The sequence below is a fragment of the Toxotes jaculatrix genome, chromosome 17 (genome assembly GCF_017976425.1).
Source record: "Toxotes jaculatrix isolate fToxJac2 chromosome 17, fToxJac2.pri, whole genome shotgun sequence".
NCBI lineage: Eukaryota > Metazoa > Chordata > Actinopteri > Toxotidae > Toxotes > Toxotes jaculatrix.
In genome coordinates this window covers 3,684,622-3,698,203 of record NC_054410.1, presented here as the reverse complement: position 1 = coordinate 3,698,203, position 13,582 = coordinate 3,684,622, and the positions used below count along the sequence as shown (strand labels likewise).

Sequence of the window (13,582 nt, the reverse complement as noted above, 5' to 3'; positions counted from 1 at the left end):
ACGCCTCAGTGCTGCTACATCAGATAGGGGGGAGGTGGTTGGTGCATTGTGTTAAGTTGAGTAACGTCCACTTCCTGGCACAGAGAGGAGTTAAAGTGGTCACAAGCTTTTTTTGGGGCAACGCTGATGGACAACTGGAACAGGCAACAGAAAAGAGACTCGGTTGCTAATTCAGATGTTTCCTGGCCAGATTAAAGCAACAACACAGAGAAAAAGCCTTGAAAGACTGTGGAAAGATCGAAAGATGATTCTGAGAAACGGTCTGAAATAGAAATTAACACTTAGCTCTGTATCTAAAAACTCAGAATGCAGACAGAACCTTATAATTCCAAGGTCATGAAATTTTCTTTCTGAATTTATGGCACGATGTTTGGCACCTAGAGCCCAAGATGGGCAAGAGAGAGAAAGATAAAATAGCAAAATAGCAAGGATGAACACTGTTTTCTAACAGGCAGCATATTGAGATGGCCATCATCTGTCAGACCAGTGTGGAACATCTGGTGAAAAGATAATATATCATGTTGACTTTAATCTGTTTGCACCAGGATCTTTGTGGGACTTTATACCTTGTAAAGGATAATAAACACAGATTGTGATACAAGAATTTGTCTCTCACTTTTTTTTTCTCTCTTTTTCCTTCTTCAGAGATCCTGGAGACGCCCAAGTCCACCAAACTGGTGAGTCAGATAACGCTGCGCTGTGACTCAGAGTTCCCCTGTGGGACACCAGGAGCAGATATGGCAGCACACACCTGGACTATTACACGCACACGGACACACACTCACACATGTATCTGTACAAACTCATATACCTGCACACACATAGACACACTGACAAACTCTGTCATATCTAAGGTAAACACTGTGTGTTCCTGTTGACTGTTGGTGGAGAACATAACTTGCACAGAGCCACACCTGTTCTGCTGTTTTAGCCTGATTTAACACTGAGAGTTCATCCATTGATAACGGACTGCAAAATAAGCATGTTGGCTTTTATTTTTTGATGTTTTTTATGATTAAATACATTTATTTTGATCAGTCTAAAAGGTGTACAGTAGTCTGTGGGAACTTTGCAATAGTTGTTTACTTCTATTAAATCAAATATATTTTACTTCTTTTCAGTTACATGCTGTCTGTTGAATGCAGACTATTGAATTATAAACTTCCAACTATAAAAATAAATATATTTATTATTATCCCTGGAATATTGAGTTTCCCAGTCAACAAAAGAGCTCAATGTTCTGTTTTCTTGTCTGACCAGCAGAGGGCAATGTTTACTTATAAATACACTTCTAGCTGTGTATTGCGTTACCTCAACTGATTGTTCATTAAGTGAAACAGATAGAAAAGCCTCCTGAGATTGTAAATACAGGTCATTTGCTGGAGCTCTCTCTGATATTGCTCTAAGATTTTATAACCACAATAGATTCTTTCTTGTTTTTGGACAGAAATTTCAAATAAATTATGCCAAGAATTTTGTTTAGATACAGTCAAAGTATGAGATGTTATATTTCCTATTCCAGGGATTTAGCTGATTCCACTATATCTGTCATTTTGAAATTGGCAATTAGTTTAACACATGTAGTCAGTAGTGAAAGAGTGAGGCACAATATTCTCAGGTGTATAGAGGGATCAGGTGAGATAAAGATGATTCTTTTTGTTTAGTCTCAATTTATTTTTTTTCACCAGTGTTTCATGGGTGTGAAAATTATATTGTATTTGGTTTTATAACTAATTATTTTAAATTCTCCTTGACCTCAGAGGTGAACAGATTTTTGGGATCTTTAATGCATTGAGCAGTTGATAATTTGCAGCGTAGTTCAGACGCAGATCTCAGTGAAAAGGAGAAATTCTGCCATTCTGAAGTTTGTCACATCCATTCAGGTCTTACTGGATTTGTGCTTAAATGTCAGCGTGTTCATATTGTAGCCGCTGACATTTACTGGATGCTTCACAGAACCATCAGTTCACCCTGAAGTAGTGACCTGCAGCATTGTGCTCTTTCATTTTCCTTTGTTTAACAGGGTAAAAGTCTCATTGATACTCGTCAAGAGAAAAATGGGGAAAGAAACTTGGTCAAAAGGACAAGGCCATGTTTAAAAATATTAGAATGTGTGTTGCTATTTCTGTATTTACAAGAAAACTGACAGTGTAGAGTATTGTTTGGAGGAAAAATGAGTCTATGCAATAAATGCATTAGAATGTGTTATATTTATGTTGATGGCGGCAGTCAGCAGATCTGATTACATTTTAAACTTTTTTTTTCATGTGTAGTTTGAGAGGAATGAGAATGAAAATGTGTGCGAGCGAGACATAGATGTGGTTTTGAAAATATACTGTCCTGTATATTTGACTGAGAAATGTGGCCCGCCAGCGGAGAGCACTGACTCACTACACTCCCCGTCACCTCCAGCATGTCACTGACAAACTGACCTTTAACCTTCACCCTCCCTCCTCCTCCTCCTCCCTCCCTTCTTTCCTTCCCTTTTTTTTCGTTCAACCACGCAGCGAGGAGTGAAGCCCAAAAAGGTGGTGCATGTTTCTCTAACCTCGGTACAGTGGTAATGTTATGATGATGACCGTAGTAACCATGGTAACCGTTGGCTCTCTGAATGGCCTCGCTGCTGCATGGCAACAAGGCCTCACCCGTCATTTACCCATGATTCCTCGCAGCTCACCACACTCCCATCGCTGGTCTTGTTACCGAGCCGCTGTGTTGTGAGAGTGAATGGACGCTGTTAGAGAGAGAGATGATGCCTGTGTCGTCCATAGTGCCACAACCACCTGACCTCTGTCACCTCGCCATGCTCTCTGCTCTGGTCTGTTTGCACTGGTCCGGCTCTAGTGCTCATGGTGTGTTTGTCTCATCTGATCGTCTGTCTGCTTTCTGTGCGTTGTAAAGCATGTTGAAGTCACAGTGAAATTAAATGACTTTCTCATCTTGGTTGTCATACAGGCACGAGTTTAATAATCATTACACAGATAGTTGCCAAAGTTTTATACGTCTAGGTAGATGGTAGTTTCAATGTTTTGTTTTTTTTTGGATGTATAAGTAGTAACACAAGTTCATCTGATAATAAAGTTTTGAGAGACAGTTCTGATCAGTTCTTCCCGTATTATTCAGCTGTAGACTCGAGATAACAGACATAGTGTCTGTGAAAGCATTCACTGCCTCTTAAAATGAGGATTGAGGATTTTCTGCTTTTCTGCATTGTAAATTTAATCTTTGGGTTTTTGATGGCTGAAATTTCGATTTGAAAAAATATTTGGGTGGATAAAAATAATGAAATTCAGTTTATCCCACATGGAATTGTGCTGCAGTGGGTTTTTGGGTGTTTACCCCTGAAATAGGTTAGGTTTATTTTGTTTCCAGACTATTTTGACAGCCTGTGTGTCCAGAATATGAGGCAGTTTTTAGTTTTTTTTTAATCATTTTTCTTCTTTGTCCGTGTACCTACCTCGGTTTTGGCTCTGCCGCCACAAGGACATCATGTCCGGCCATTATGTCTCGTTTCTGCTGAACATACATTGGGCCAGACACCCTGAAAATATAATTTCCTTGTGGCTTGAACATTTTATGTTGAGCCACCTGGGGATTCATCACAACATCCACGCTGACAGCCCAGTGCTCTTTACCAATCATCCTCTGCTGACTCATACACATAGACGTTCCTCTGCTGCACTGTAGAAAATGTCAGGTTGTGACCGAGATGAAATCAGCCTCCCTCCCTCCTGCGGAGAACAGACCTGCAGAGCATGGATTTCCTGTCAGCTTGGTTCTACTTTATCGTCTCCTGTTCTGCCTCTCCTCCTCAGCCGACTTTCAGCACTAAGAGCTCAGCTGAGTCTGAACCAGGAGGCTTGAATATTCAGCCATGGAGTCCAGATCTTTTGAAATTTGAAAATAGATGATGCTTCGCGCAGACTTGGGTCTGTTTTGATTTGCATGTATCCATAGACATGTGAGGCTGATACATTCAGACTTCGTTATAGCTGGTATAGCTGGTTAGCTAGGCTTGATGGCACTGTATACTTTTCTTTGGTGCTGACAAAAAACGCAGAAAAGCAGAAAAACTTTTTTTGCACCCGTTGTGCTGTTAACTGCAACAAACTGAAGTACGTGAAATAACATCAAACTTTTTCGCCCAGCCAAAACAACCTGAGCGTGTTGGGTTATGCTGTGTTCATGCTTCCTGAGCAGTAATTTTATCCCTTTTTGTCCTGTTGGTGGCTGCAGAGCAGTGACCTTGGGGGCACTGATCCTCTCTGTATCTGCTGGGAAAGCAGCAACTTGATACATCTTCACCCATCCCATCATCCTCTCTGTCTGCCTGTCTCTCTCTCTCTCTCTCCCTCCCTGCCTATCTCTCTCACCCCTCTCAGAGCAGCACTTAGTCTGTGTGGGGGAGAGAAAGTGAGGAGATTACAGAGAATGATGTTTAATATTTTAACAGGACAGATTTCCCTCAGCTGCTGTGTAATGGATACACATAAACTGTGTTTCTTTCTGGCTCAGCAGCCTAGACTCTGAGATCCTGTTGCTTTTATTCCCCTCGTAATAAATGAGAACTTTTTTTTTTTTTTTTTTTTTTACTGTGATCAGTTTCTTAATACTCAGCTTCATATCCTCTCACACAGGAACTGTACTCCGCCTGTGTTTACTATAGCCTTAGCACGTTTCATCACCGCAGTCTCAAATGACTTCTTCCCATTTTCAGGCCTATGATGTAAAAGTAGTCCAGGTTTAAAGCTCACAGCTAATCAGAGTGAATTAATCCTCTTACATCCCTCTCTCTTCCTGCTGAGCTGTGGGTGCAGAGAGGGAGATTAGTGGAGCTGAGGAAGATACTACGATAGCTACTCCAATGGCTCTTGGCTGTTTAGGAGTGAATTGACCTATTAAATCACTGTATTACACTAAAATCCTCTTGCTACAATCAGTGTTACAATGCTAGCTGTCATTTTAATATCTCTGGTTCTATTAGGCTGGAGGGTGGGCGCACAAAGCAAACCGCGGGCAGACATGTTTGACTGCAGCCAGATTTGAAGTCGTCGTGAAAAGTCTGCTGTCATAGAGAAGGATGAGGTGCTCTCTGTGTAAATATGGGACAGTGGTGCACAGTTATTTCTGTCTGGAGAGTGTGGGCAGGGGATGGGGAGTGGGTTCCAGGCCATGTAACAGGTATACTGACATTTTAGGGCTGAGAGCCACAGACGGCGTAGGGCCATCGGAAAGTGTGGAGAGACTAATGCATTGTTGGTTTGGGTCTTTTTACTACTACAGAGTAACACCAGCCCTATCTTTTAAATAAGTTTAAATTAATTAAAAAAAAAAAAAGAATATAATATATTATGTATAAATATAATTTTTAAGAAAGGCCTTTTCCATCTTAAATTCAGATCAGGTGCAGGTCCTCTTTGTTTTTGTCTGCTTCATTTTAATGAGCCCATAGGAGGGATCAGCGAGCGTTGCTAGGAGACGGGAAAGGCTTGCATCAGTTATTGCTGCTCGTTTTCCCCTCTTACCTCTGTTTACAGCCCCACCCTCCTCTGTCTCACGTCCTCTTTCCTCTTCTGTCTGTCCCCAGTCACTGCTTCACACACACACGGTCTCACCCACCCTTCCCTGTCTGTCTGTGGAAAAGGTGGTGATGAGTGGGTGAGCAGCAGCGAGCATGGGGAAGGAGAGAGGGAGAGAGAGGGAGGGCGGGAGAGGAGGAGGGTGCATAGTGATGTAATGCAGGAGCAGGGCATTGGCTGGGCTGACAAATCACAATAAGCAAAGTGAGGGTGGGGGTGAGACAGTGGGGAGGAGGAGGGAGGAGAGGACGGTTAGGGAAGGCGAGGCGTCTCCTGCGAACAGTAGCAGGTCGGGGGCTCGCGGCAGCAAGATGTCAGAGCCATAATCGGAGCAGAAAGGAAAAGGGAGGCACCGACTGAGGGCTCCGGCAAATGGATTATGAGAGAAGCTGAGATAGAGGACATAAAGGAGGACGATATCAGGAGGGAGGGACGGACAGGGGCAGGGAGGGGGAGCCTGGGAAAAAAAAATCACCGCGGCCATTTGCACCACTGCAGCTTCCCGGCCTGAGCGGCTGCCTGTCTGACTGACTGTTCGGCTTCAGCTGTCTGTCTTTCTGTCCTGAACCCGGTCTCCGAGGATCGAGCATCTTTTCCTGTTTTATCACCTGTGTGTGTGTGTGTGTGTGTTTCTCTGTGACTCTGTGTGTGTGTGTGTGTGTTTCTCTGTGACTCTGTGTGTGTGTCTTCTTCTCTTGCAAATATGATGAGACAGACTCCTGCACCCCGGAAGGTACAGAACTCTATATGATCGTCCTTATCTGTTGGGATGTTGCTGTTGTTGTCATCTTCCATTTGATTTGTTGGCAGAGCTGCTGTAAAGGTCATGCTTGGTGCTTGGAAGTTTCAGTTATTCGTCATTTCGTATTTTGGTCGCAGTTGCCCCCCTTTTCTTTTTTTTCCCCTCTCAGGTAATTTTTGGTAATTCCCAGTGTGGAAGCAGGAGTGCACCTGCAGCTTTTCTTTTTTTAAAAATCTTTTTGTCAGTTTATTTTTCCCTCAGTTTTGATTTTTTGCTAATTCACAGTACCTATACATCCGTCTGCAGTAGATTTTTTTTTTATTTCTCTGTCTATAAGCTTTTATCTTTTATTTGGCCTCAGCTTACAGAATCAGGATCATCAGGATAGAATCAAATAATTTCACTCATGGTTGCAGATGCAGTGAACGGGCTGAAGTGATTTCACTATAGCCTCATCTAGAATCTACAGCACAACACTATGGCTCAAGAGGCCTGTCAACTCTTATTTGGTACAGCTGTTAGCTCGGGCTAATTTCTGCTGAATGGTCCGGCTCTAATCCAATAAAGAACGACAACTAGCCAAAGCAGTGCCCGAGCCGAGGCAGAGAGAGTCAGTGTGCAGGGCAGGGGACAGGAGGTGGGAAGTTAAAGGTGGAAGTGAAAGTGAAGCACTAATCCTCATAGATTTGCCTTAATATAAAGATATAATGTTGTTTATTTAGGAAACAAAACAACCTCATGTGGTCCATTTAGCTGCAGCAGATGGTTTCCCTCAAGATTAATATTTAATTAATTATTTAGCTAAATACAGGCGACACTTAATTCTTTGGGTCCATAAATTCCTCACAGCTTTCTGATAATGTTCTAGTATCTTTCCTGGAAAGAGAAAAATAATTTGGCACCAATCAAAGGTGAAATAGAGACAGTGTTAAATTGGTACATTTCCATTATATTAACCATGGTTAATTATGCTAAGATAGAATAATCTAGAATCTTTTACTGATCATTTAAAAAAAAAGTGCAATTTACAGGAGCTGTATAATTCAACATGTGTTAATAATCACACAAAATTGTGATAATATCAACATCAGCAGTACAAATTTGTGATAACAGAGCAAACCTGACTGACTGAATCTGACTGAAAGAATATTAATAAGCAACATTTTAAAGATTAGTTCATATTTTCAGTCATTTTTCAATCAGAAACCAAACGTTTGTTGGTTCCAGCTTCTCAGACTTTAGGATTCGCTGCTTTTCTCTGTTTTAATGCAGAGTAAATTGAATCTCTGTGCTTTGGACTGTTGTTTACACAAAACAAGACATTTGATCCAGTTACCCTGGGCTCCAGTAAACTGGGATGGGTTTTCATGTTGTTTACTGCAGCTTTTTTTTGTTTTGTTTTTTTTTTTGCTACAGCCCTAATATGATCAAAAGCTCCAGAACAGCTACTTAATGGATCAGGAGATGGAATTGTTCTGTGAACTTCTGTTCAGCCGAGGTCAAGAATGAACTTTGAGACACAAATTCAAATAAAACTTCATCATGTTTCTTCAAATTTAATAAGTTTACCAAAATATTTTTTCCCTACTTTTACCTAGAGCTAGATTTTGTGTCTGACGGATACATTCGTACAGACTTTTGCCACAGAATGATTAGAAAGTGGACAAATCATAGATTGTTTTGTGGAATTATTGTCAGACCCTACAACCACAGATGTTGAGGTTAATACAGTTTGAATTTGGACTTTTCTCATCTTGTAAAGAAACCATATTATCTTGTCTCATTTTGATTCAAATCATGTAATCCAGGTCTGCTGTACAGACTCTGTAAAATTTAGATGAGAACAAATTGTAGACGTTTCCCTGCACACTGGATTGAAAAGCCTCTCGTCCAGCCTGCTGCGTGGCATGTCTGAAACACACGACATAGCAGGCTAACAAGCTATTATCCCTGCGCTGTCTACTGCGTAAGCGCAGTACCACAGAATTGGGCTCAGATGAACCGGATCTGCTGCGTCCCCAGAGACACAATGCATTCATTTAGGTCACAGCGGCAGTACCAGTCACTGTGTCCACGCTGCTGCTGAGGGTTTTTGGTCACATGGGTGGTAGAAATGAGGCCCTGGAGACCAGCAGGGACAAGAGAGATCAGAAAGAAAGATCAGCAGGGACGTTGCATGGTAATGGATTCACAGAAGAAGGTTTTTATTGTCTGTAAAGTATCAGAAACCCAGGACAGATCAGAGTCATATCAGTCTCATCAACCCATTTCGTCCTTGTGTCTGTGATTTCCCATTTAATATGAACTTTGCCTTGACTCACTAACCCTGGCTGTTTCCTTCCCTGTCCTCCTCCTCTCCCTCTCTCCTCCTCTGCTGCCTCCTCCTGTGTCCTTTCCTCCCTCTCTTCCTCAGACCACGGTCAGAAGGCCCAAGGTGAGCCCAGTCTTCAACATCGTCAGGGCTTCCCATTTCTATCAGTCTGCATTATTTATACGTGCGATTACTTAATGCAGCAATTGTGTGTGTGTGTGTGTGTGTGTGTGTTTGTTTGAGTGTTGCCAAGACAGTAGTGACAGTACATCACCAGACATCACTGCAAACCCATATTACTGGCATCAGTAATTTCATACACAGTATACTGCATCCTCACACATTTATTTATTTATTTATTTTATTTTCTCCTGGTCCATCTTCTTCACATTTGTATTTACAGCTCCGGTAATGTGTCCTGTCTTCATGTCAAATGCTAGCATTCACATATTCAACATGTGGGTTTCTTTACTTGAAAATCTCTTTTGTCTTTTTGGCTTTGAAGTGCTGTTAAGTTGCCACTGTTGCTTTTGTTCAGTCGTCGCTTTTTTTTTTTTTTAATTTGCATCAGCAAAGTTTCAGCTTTGTTTGCTTGCTAATTTTGGTTTTCTGTATTATTTAGTTTGGAGAATTTTTGCAGTAAATTAGGTCTGTAGCCATCATGGAGGTCCATTGGAAAAGCAGCAGTTTGTATCTAAAAAATTAATCATTTGACTTTTGATTTAACACCTAACTCTTAAGTGTTCCAGTTGTAGCTTGAGCAGTGGCTCCAGTCGTTCATGAAAAGTTGACATTTCAGTGAATATGCAGCACATAGTTTTTACAGGAAACTGACAAACTTTTAAAATCATGATGCAGAGAAACAACCAGGTTTATTTATGTTTCATGTAAATATCATTTCCTGAATAAGATCAAAACCAGGATCAGACTCAAAAATGGATATTATGTGCATGTAAACATCCTCAGTGAAATCAAAGGCTGACAGGAAAAGTGAGGGAGATGAGAAGATTTCTAGCTCCAAAGAAAAGTACAGCAATTAAACATAATCAGCTTTTGACAGCAGCTGTTACAGAGGAGGAGAGGACCTCCATTATGGCCACCAATCCGTCATCCGACAGCCGTTTATACCCACTCTGATCTTTTCATCAAAGTTTTATTCAGATTCTTTGTGTCTCTGTTTCTTTTTTGTTGATAAGTTGTGTTTTTTTCTCATTATTTATTCCTCTGTTTTTTCAGCAGCCCAGCCGGCCTGCAGGCACCGGTGGGAAGGGGGCTGCGTCCGGCTCGGCCTCGGCCTCGGCTGGAGAGATGAGCAGCAGCGAGCCCAGCACCCCGGCCCAGACACCCCTGGCCGCTCCGGTCATCCCCACTCTCCACTCGCCTGGAAAACCTCCGTCCCCCATCCCCAGTAAGGTCAGTATGAGCTCAACGCAGCGCAACACCGCCACACAACGTCAAAGGTTGTGTTCACACTGCAGCTGAATGGCGTCACAACACAGATCTGATGCTTTACCTCCAGTGAGAGGAGGGAAAGGCAACTTGCCACTGAATTAAAAGTAAATTGCATCTACCACCAGAATCCTGAAACAGGCGACTAAGAGCTGCTTAAAATAATCACATGCATGCAGATGTATGTTTATCATATGTGATATTTTGGTTTTATAAGGTTTCATGTGCAGTGCTTCATGTGCCAACAAGATCAAAGAAGATGTAGTGGATTCAGTGTATGAGCCACATTAGCAGAGACGCTGGAGTAAAATCAGATGTGACACCTTTTTGTTATAAAAGCTCTGAATACGTGTTTTTTTTAAACACAACTGTCAGTTTGCGTTAACGTCCTTCACAAGAGTCGTCGAATCAGAAATGAGCCGGAGGCCTCGGCTCTGTATTCTCAGAATACATGAGAAAACATAATTTACCCGAACAGAAACGCCTCTGTAACAGAAGGGACAACACTGAATGTTTGGTTTAATTCATAATGAAGCACCAGCGTTTAACAGCTTATCCTCTGCAGGCTCACAGGGGGCTGATGTGTGTCCAAGCACGCACCGGAGGTGAAATTAGAGCTGAAACTAATCATTATTTTCATTATAATCTGCAGATGATTCTCGATTGATCCCTTTTGTGATTAATGTAACGTAAAGTTATTAGAACGAGTTATCGTTTTCTGATCGAAACTGCAGTTTCAGACAACGCGATCCTGTGGTCGCCAAAGCTGCGGTTTTTTTTGCAGTGCTCCTGACTGACCCAGGATCTGCAGTCTCCCTACCTGCCGAGCTCACCGCGGCAGGTCGTGGACAGGTCACGCTAGCGCAATCAGTATAACCTGCTCCACCTGCTCCTTAATTACTGAAATGGCTTCAGCTGGAGCAGAAGCGGAGCTACAGGGTTTAATCACCAAGAAAAGCAGCACGTCGGTCATTTGGGAGCGTTTCGGGTTTGAGGCTGCAGACGTGCATCAGAAACAGGTACTGTGCAAAAACCTGTCGCGCTGAAGCTGCAACATCCAGCGGAAACACAACCAGTTTATACCGGCACCTGAAAAATCACCACAGGCATTTGCATGACGAAAAAATTCCGATGAAAAGAAAAATATCGCGAAAATAGAAAAATAACTGCCACCGGTCAAGGACTTTATAGAATGTACATGCATGTTTCTTAAATACATTTGAAATCAATTCCTAACTTTAGTTTTCACTCTTGCATTAGACTAACGGCATTTAATGTTTTAATTTCCTGTCGTGTTTGTAAATGTTACCGTACATTGCACCAGTGAAGAGCCCGCAGTTTGACCAGTCAACTGTCTGAAGACTGAGATCAGTTGATTAAATGAGTGGAGTCTGGTGTGCTGCTGCTTGGCTGGGACAGAAACCTGCAGCCACACGGCCCTTTGTGGAACAGTTTGGACGCCTGTGCTTTACACAGTTTTCATCTTAATTGTTCTGAAATCAGTTGAAGAGACAGGGTTCCGTTTTATTCTGCGTTCTATTTGATTTCTAAGTATATATTAATATAAGTAACTGATGTTTAATTATATAAATTTTGTGTTTTGACAATTATCAGTACTCAGGTAGATTTAATGTTTTTAATGGCTGCTGCTGCTCTTACTGCTTAAAAAATTTGAAAATTGATAAATTCAGTGCTGGAGAAAAAAAAAAGTAATTATCTGGACATAAAGAGAGCATCTGTGGTTCAGCTGGTGAACTGTACCAGTTTGGCATCTCTCCAAAACGAGACCTAACATTAATAGATGAAGTGATTAGCTCTGGAGTACGGCTCAATAAAGCATGATTAAGACCCTGTCCATGTCCAAACGTTAGTTGATTTGCTTAATTGTCTGTTGAGCTGTTCGTTAATCACGAACTGGGCACAGGTTGAATCTCTTGTGTGTTATCTGAGCTGGAGACAGTGACGCAACATGTACATTAATTTGTATTTAAATGCCAGGGATTATCACATTAACATTTTGTAAAAGTCAGCTGCCATCTGGCGTGTAATTATAAGGCGACATAATCGGTCTGATTCGTATTTTATCCCCCCAGGAGGATGTCACTATGGAAACACAGGTGCAGTGATGTGGTGTGATGTTTTTGCACTTTACTGAAGTGTTGTTTTTCTCTCACTAACATTTTAACAAGCTGTAAATGGTGTGACTTCTGGGCTTTAATTGCTGTGTGAAGCTGCTGTGTCCCGGTTCACAGGCAGAACACACCTCACTCGCACAACAATTAAAATGCTCGTTTGTTGCAGGATTGAATTAAGACCCCCTGCTGTTAACTGCTGTGTGCATATGTGTGTGTTGAATTGTGTGCGTGTGTGTATATATATGTAGTGTAAAAGCGTCCTTCCGGGAATGTGTGTGTGTTGACGCTGAATTTCTCATCTCTACAGGTGAATATTTGCACGGCGAGTGAAATTAAAGCCTTGTAGCACATGAAAAAAAATGAAAGTTGTGCCACCACAGAGAGAAAGCTGCACACTTGATCTGTCACTTTCATTATTCACAGAGTAAAAACCTGAGGAATCGTCAAAGTGAAACGATTAAAGGGATGTTAAAATAACTAATGGAGCAGGGTTTAAGCTTCCCTTTTTTTTTTTTTTTTTTTTTTTTTTTTGTCAGAGCACTTTCACTTTTTTAATGTGATTATTTCAGCCACCTGCACCAGCAGTATGTTAAAAATGTATTAAGTCTTTTCCACACCAATCCTCCTTTTTCAAATATCTTTGTTTCCATTTCCTTTCGTTACCCTGTTGTTCTCCATCTGCTCCTCCTTCGTACAGGAGGAGGAGGCTCTCCGGGCTCAGGTGAAGGACCTGGAGGAGAAGCTGGAGACGCTGAAGATGAAGCGGACGGAGGACAAAGCCAAGCTGAAGGAGCTGGAGAAGCACAAGATCCAGCTGGAGCAGCTGCAGGAGTGGAAGACCAAGATGCAGGAGCAGCAGGCTGAGCTGCAGAAACAGCTCAAAGAGGCCAAGAGGGTGAGAAGCAGCAGATGGATGAGTGGATGAGCGGATGGACAGGGAGAGGTTGGAGAGGCAGTGTGATGAATGGGTGGGTAGATGATTGGAAATGGCTTCACAAACCAGTCAGGGAAAATCAAGATGATAAAATGAATTTCTTTTTGTTGTCTCTCATCCCTTATTTTTCATGTTTCTGTGACACGTTTTCTCAGCGCTGTTCAACACAAACTGTGCAAAACTAACGTGTGTGTGTGTGTGTGTAGGAGGCTAAAGAGGCCCAGGAGGCGAAGGAGCGGTACATGGAGGAGATGTCGGACACTGCGGATGCCATCGAGATGGCTACGCTGGATAAGGAGATGGCTGAGGAGAGAGCTGAGTCTCTGCAGCTGGAGGTTGACTCCCTCAAAGAGAAAGTGGACGAGCTCACCATGGACCTGGAGATCCTCAAGCATGAGATTGAGGAGAAAGGTACTGCTGGAGTAAACCTTC

At 42.2% G+C, this 13,582-nt stretch overlaps 1 protein-coding gene across 3 annotated transcripts in view; it reads left to right on the top strand.

Annotated features, from left to right (window-relative positions):
• Nucleotides 1–13,582, top strand: part of dctn1b (dynactin 1b) — a 33,181-nt gene that overhangs the window by 9,347 nt on the left and 10,252 nt on the right. For 2 of the 3 annotated variants that reach the window (XM_041061082.1, XM_041061081.1), the window contains exons 4-9: nt 646–677; nt 8,735–8,755; nt 9,869–10,045; nt 12,175–12,198; nt 12,914–13,111; nt 13,357–13,561. In XM_041061082.1, the coding sequence (XP_040917016.1) occupies nt 646–677; nt 8,735–8,755; nt 9,869–10,045; nt 12,175–12,198; nt 12,914–13,111; nt 13,357–13,561 (657 nt within the window). Of the gene's footprint in view, nt 1–645; nt 678–6,184; nt 6,313–8,734; nt 8,756–9,868; nt 10,046–12,174; nt 12,199–12,913; nt 13,112–13,356; nt 13,562–13,582 lie in introns of those variants that run through there. The other variant, XM_041061083.1, reaches the window with a different exon arrangement.